Source organism: Typha angustifolia, chromosome 9 (assembly GCF_048772165.1).
Source record: "Typha angustifolia cultivar Huaian chromosome 9, ASM4877216v1, whole genome shotgun sequence".
Taxonomy (NCBI): Eukaryota; Viridiplantae; Streptophyta; class Magnoliopsida; order Poales; family Typhaceae; genus Typha; species Typha angustifolia.
In genome coordinates, this window is record NC_133247.1 from 4,350,758 (window position 1) to 4,356,513 (window position 5,756).

A 5,756-nucleotide genomic window follows, 5' to 3' on the forward strand; every position below is an offset into this window, starting at 1 on the left:
TTAAGTAAATCATTTTTTAGCCAAAAATTGTAAAAATAATCATGAAAAGATAACATAATAGTTGTAAATTAAAATCACAATTTAAATTTAATACCAGACATATTTTCTATCTTTCTTTAAAAAAATAACAAATATATATATATATATATATATATAAGACAAAAATATTATTTTGATTATTTTTATCTCTTATTTCAACTATCACAATCAAAGAACATCTTATCTCATATTTTTTCTTGCTGCACTTCTCTTTTCTTTTACAACCAAACACTAGATTAATTTTATTTTTAATTCTATTTTTTTTTTATTCCGCAACCAAAAGAGTCCCAAAATTTTAGATTTCCAAATACGATATTACTATTTTTCTCAATTTTTAATTGATTATTTTCTTCTGGTCATATATATATGACTATTGAACCCATTTTCTGCCATGCAATTATGTCGACCAAACAAGCACAGCCTTATCTCTCAAACTTCCTAGACTTCCACTGAAATTGAAATCCGGAAGCTAATCCCAACTCAATTCGGCCCATAAGAAGAAAGGCCCCCCAGGAAAACCCAACAGGTGATGAACAGTAATCTTCCTTTTGGATCCTTCTCAATTCCCTTTGTTCTTCTGGTATTGATGGCACTAGTGGCTTTCTGAGCCATAAAAAAAATGCCTCTTTGCACTCTTCCTTCTTCCTCGGACCATCACTTCCTCTCCTTGTCTCCCGCCCTTCCCCGTTTCAAATTCCTCCCGCCTCCTCGCGTCAGTCTTACGAACCCCACAACCAGTCCTGTCCCAGAAAGCCCAAAGATAGTGAATTCGGTAGGTAAAGCTTCCTCCTTTAGTACCCAATTGGATGACTCCGGCAACCGAAACCATGCCCGAATCGTCAAATCCAACCTAACGAGGACGAAATCGAAGGATTCCGAGCTTCTCGTTCGCTGCACAGATGATGGTTCCGCCTCATCTGTGTCTGCACGCCTTCTGTTCGATGAAACTACTCACAGAAAGGCGGTGTGCTATGCTGCAAAGATTGGCACTCATAGCCGAGCACGACAGTGGGGGGATGTTTTATCGGTGTTTGTTTCTATGGTGCAAGATGGTGCTGTGCCCGATAAATTCCTTGTTCCAAAGATTCTGAAGGCGTGTTCTGAGCTCCAGAGTCTTGGTTTTGGTGCGGGGTTTCATGGGTATATAGTTAGAGCACGAGTGGATATTGATGTATTCGTGGGGAATTCGCTTATTAACATGTATGCTAAGTGTGGCGACCTTGCTTCGGCGCAAGCAGTTTTTGGTTGGATGCCAGAAAGGGATGTTGTCTCGTGGACCGCCCTTACAAATGCCTATGCTGATTCTGGGTTGTTGGATGAGGCATCTAATGTCTTCAATTCAATGAGGGCGAGTGGGGTCAGACCAGATTTGATCTCGTGGAATGCATTGGTGTCTGGATTTGCTAGGAATGGAGATATTGATGCTGCTCTTTGTCTGTTGGAGGAGATGAAGGCGGATGGAGTCAAGCTGGGCACCAATTCTTGGAATGGAGTCATTTCAGGCTGTGTCCAGAATGGATATTTCGAGGATGCTTTGGAAGTTTTTCGTGAGATGTCTTCAAGTGAGAACCCAAATGCTGTCACGATTGCAAGCATTCTTCCTGCCTGCTCAGGATTGAAAGCAGCGAATCTTGGCATGGAACTACATTCGTATGTAATCAGAAACAGAATTGAGCTTAATGTTTTTGTGGGTGGGTCGTTGATCGATATGTACTTGAAGTGTGGGAAATTTCGGTTTGCAGAGCTTGTGTTTTTGGAGCTCAGGAATAAGAATGTAACAGTGTGGAATGAAATGATTGCAGCATATGCCAATGATGATAAGATGAATGAGGCATTGGAACTTTTTCACTTGATGCAGGAAGATGGGTTGAAACCAGATGTGGTAACATACAACATTTTTATTGCTGCTTATGCAAAAAAGGGACTAAAAGAAGAGGCATTTAAGATACTCTCTGAGATGGGTCGTGCAAGTATGAAACCTAATGTCATCTCTATGAATGCGCTTATATCTGGCTTTCATCATTGTGGTCTTCACGATGAAGCACTAGAATTGTTTCGAACCATGCAATGTCCTACAGCCGGAAACACAAATAGTATGGTAAATTGTTGGATTCAACCAAATGCTGTCACGATCACTTCTGCCCTCTTAGTGCTGGCTGAGCTCAAATTACATCATCTAGGGAAGCAAGTACACAACTACGCTTTGAGAAACTGTTTTGAATCAAATGTCTTTGTTTCAAGCATGTTGGTTGACATGTATGCAAAGTGTGGTGACATGTCTTCCGCTGCAACGGTCTTTTATGGAACCAGAGACAAAAATATTGTGTCTTGGAATATTTTGATGGCAGCCTACAACCACAATCAGAAGCCAGAAGTTGCTCTGAAACTATTTCAAGAGATGTTGAATCAGAATTTCTTTCCTAGTTCAATCACACTAATGATTGTTCTATTGTCTTGCAGCATGATGTTGGCTCTCAGGGTGGGGAGAGAATTACATGGGTACATTGAGAAAAACAGACCTGATGGCTATCCTGTTACTCTTGCAAGTGCCTTAATAGACATGTATGCAAAATGTGGTAATATTAAGGATGCTAAGTTGGTTTTTGACTGTACTGTTGAAAAGGATATAGCAGTATGGAATACAATGTTGGCTGGGTACTCGTTGCACAGAATGGCCAAGGATGCGATAAGTTTGTTTAAGGAAATTGAAAAATCCAATGTCAAACCAGATCACATTAGTTTCACTGCATTTTTTTCGGCTTGTAACCAAGAAGGTTTCACAGATGAAGCGTGGAAATATTTCAACATTATGGAAGATGTTTATGGTGTTACTCCTACTTTGGAACATTTCACTTGTATGATTGACCTTATGGGAAATGCTGGTCTGCTCGAGGAGTCATTAGACATTATTACAAAGATGCCGTTTGAACCTGATGCTTGCCTATGGGCTACCCTCCTAAAATCGTGTAGACTACATTCAAATCATGAGATAGGAGAGAAAGCTGCAAAGGTTCTGTTTGAGCTAGAACCACATAATGCCTCAAATTATATTGTACTGTCTAATATCTTTTCGACGGTTGGCATGTGGGACTCTGCTACTAGGATAAGGAATACCATGAGGGATCGTGGATTATCCATGGTTAGACAGCGTAGCTGGCTATATGTAGGTAGTTCTGTTCACTCATTTAAGGCAGGAGACTGCTCACATCCTGATATGGGGATGATTTTGGATGTCTGGAACAAGTTAGCTGAAAAAATGAAAGAGGATGGATATGTTCCTCAGGATATTGTTTTCTGTGATGAGCGTGAAGTTGATCCTTTTACTTGTTACCATACTGAAAAGCTCGCTGTCTGTCTGGGACTCATTTCCATGCATGCTCAAGGTCCAATATGTGTCTCGAAGAATGTAAGAATGTGCATGGACTGCCATTCTTCAACAAAGTTGATCTCAAAATATGTGACAAGGGAAATATTCATCTCAGATGGATGCTCCTATCACCATTTCAAGGGTGCAATATGTAGCTGCAGAGATCAGTGGTGAATTAGCAATGTTGAAGTATGGCATATCTTATTGGTCTTTGGGTGTCTGGATCTAATTATATTACATGGTGCTGCTCTCAAAGCCTTTGGGCAGAATGACCGCTATCTGAAGGTTTTGATGCACTGGACTTCCTGATGCATTGCAAGATGATCCAGTCTCGTGAAAAGGTTCCATAGTTAAATTTATCTTAAGTCACATGATAAGTTTGAAGCAAGAATGCCTTTGATAGCAATTGTTTAGCAGCTGGAGGAGATGGCTTTGAAGTGATCTAGGCCATTCAGTATCAAGACCTGGAGAATTCTAGATAGAAGAGGATGCAAATATCGAATAGTACCATGAAGTTGTTTCACAAATAGTTTACCTCTTGTTGTTTCATAAAAAATAACATATAACATCTGCCCTGCTTGTACATACATTCTTCAGAAGAATGAAGATTCAGTTTTGTATACTTTCTTTCTCAGCAACAATGTTCATGATTACTGATGATGAGAGGTGCTGAAATGTTAGTTTGACACGGCTTGAACTCTTGATGAGGCAAAAGCAAGCATGAAGAAGAGGGATGATCTTTTACACTTAAATTAGTCATAACCTTTTAGTTTTGACCCTTAAAATTTTACTGATGTACTTGCTGATCTGCAATCATGCTTATCTTATTCTTAATTTGCTCATTCCTCTAGCATCAGCTATGTGTTTCAGCTCTCAGAAATCTATCACATTGAAATTGCCCAATTCTGTTTTTCCAGACAATCTCTGGCTATTGTTTTGCAGTCATTTATGAAAAAACTAGCACAGAGACAGGTTCAAATTTGTTAAAACTTCCACGTTATGTTGATTACGACGGAAGTTAGCACTGTATGCATATGAAATACTCCAACTACTCTATGTCTCAGAATAGTAAAACTTGCCAATAAATGTAGATTGAAGAATGAAGTAGAAGAACAAGTTAGCCAAAAGACCTCAGCAATGTTTTGGCTTTTATTTTGTCTACTACTACAATTTTTTCAGTGGTCCTCCCTCTCGTATTGACAGATACAATCCAAGCTCATGCATTAACTAATAGAAGGAAACAAGACTGACCAACTTAACTATTAGTTCAAAGATGATAAGTAGCATTACTAAATGTGGCCTGTTGTTGTTAGGAAGATTATCTTATCACGAAAAGATTTGGCTATCAGTACGCTTTGCACTATATATATTAATATAAAGAGAAAGAGAGCGCGAGAGAGTGTGACAGTACTCCAATAGTGGAGATCCCAATGCATCAAAGTTTGTGGTACTAGAAGTAACTAAATGCCATTGACTTGAATACAAGGGGGAGAGAGAAAGAGAGACCATCCCTCAAAAAGTTGCTTTTCGAGACAATCTTGATTCTTGACATGAGAAGACTGGTAGTTAATGAAAGAAGGTAGATCACGGAAGTTAATTAATGAGATAGGAAGAGATAAGAGTCTAGTCATGGAATTAATAGCTCATACTATATTTATTGCATGCATGCATTGAACGTACTCGTTGCTTGCTCACATTCTAACTGGGGCTAACTTTATTATCCCCATCTACCACAACCTATGATAGATTGGGGAGTGGATTCACGTTTTCAAAACAACTAACCTACTAAGAAATTATAATATAATTATGTAAATATATATATATATATATATATATATATATATATATATATATATATATTTAAAGACTTTATGGGCAGGAGCATCGTTGAGATGTCTTTTACTAAAACATGCGCTGCTTTCAAACCTTTGTTATACTTAGTAGTACTCGAGGATTCTTAATTTTTTTGTTTTGTTTTGTTATCATGAGGTTAAGTTCTAATTGTCTCAAACTTTCAATATTTAGAATGAGATATTTATGGAATCCCATGAATAGAATTTCATCATATTTTCATTTTTAAGCAAGCCCGTGAGAGGGCTTAGTTGATCACGATTTATGTTTTATCTTTTTTTTTGTTTTTATAAAAAGGTGTCAATCCGATGTTTTTTTATTCATTTTTTCTGAATGAGATTCATGGATAGTTTAAATGTCTGTGTCTACATAGATCTTCATAGATTTTCGAAAATGTGCAAAAGCTCTATTTCTCTCGCTCTACCATTTGATGAGTCTATTCTATTGTTTGGTTTTCGCTAGTTTTTTTTTTTATTCAATTCATTCTTGTTTTTAAATA

General features: G+C 37.8%; 1 protein-coding gene across 1 annotated transcript; it reads left to right on the top strand.

Moving 5' to 3' along the window:
* Positions 1-462: 462 nt before the first annotated feature.
* Positions 463-4,285, top strand: LOC140767819 (pentatricopeptide repeat-containing protein At1g20230-like). Its single transcript, XM_073107887.1, has one exon. The coding sequence runs from the start codon at positions 659-661 to the stop codon at positions 3,578-3,580; it is 2,922 nt and encodes a 973-aa protein (XP_072963988.1). The 5' UTR covers positions 463-658; the 3' UTR covers positions 3,581-4,285.
* The last annotated feature ends 1,471 nt before the right edge of the window (positions 4,286-5,756 follow it).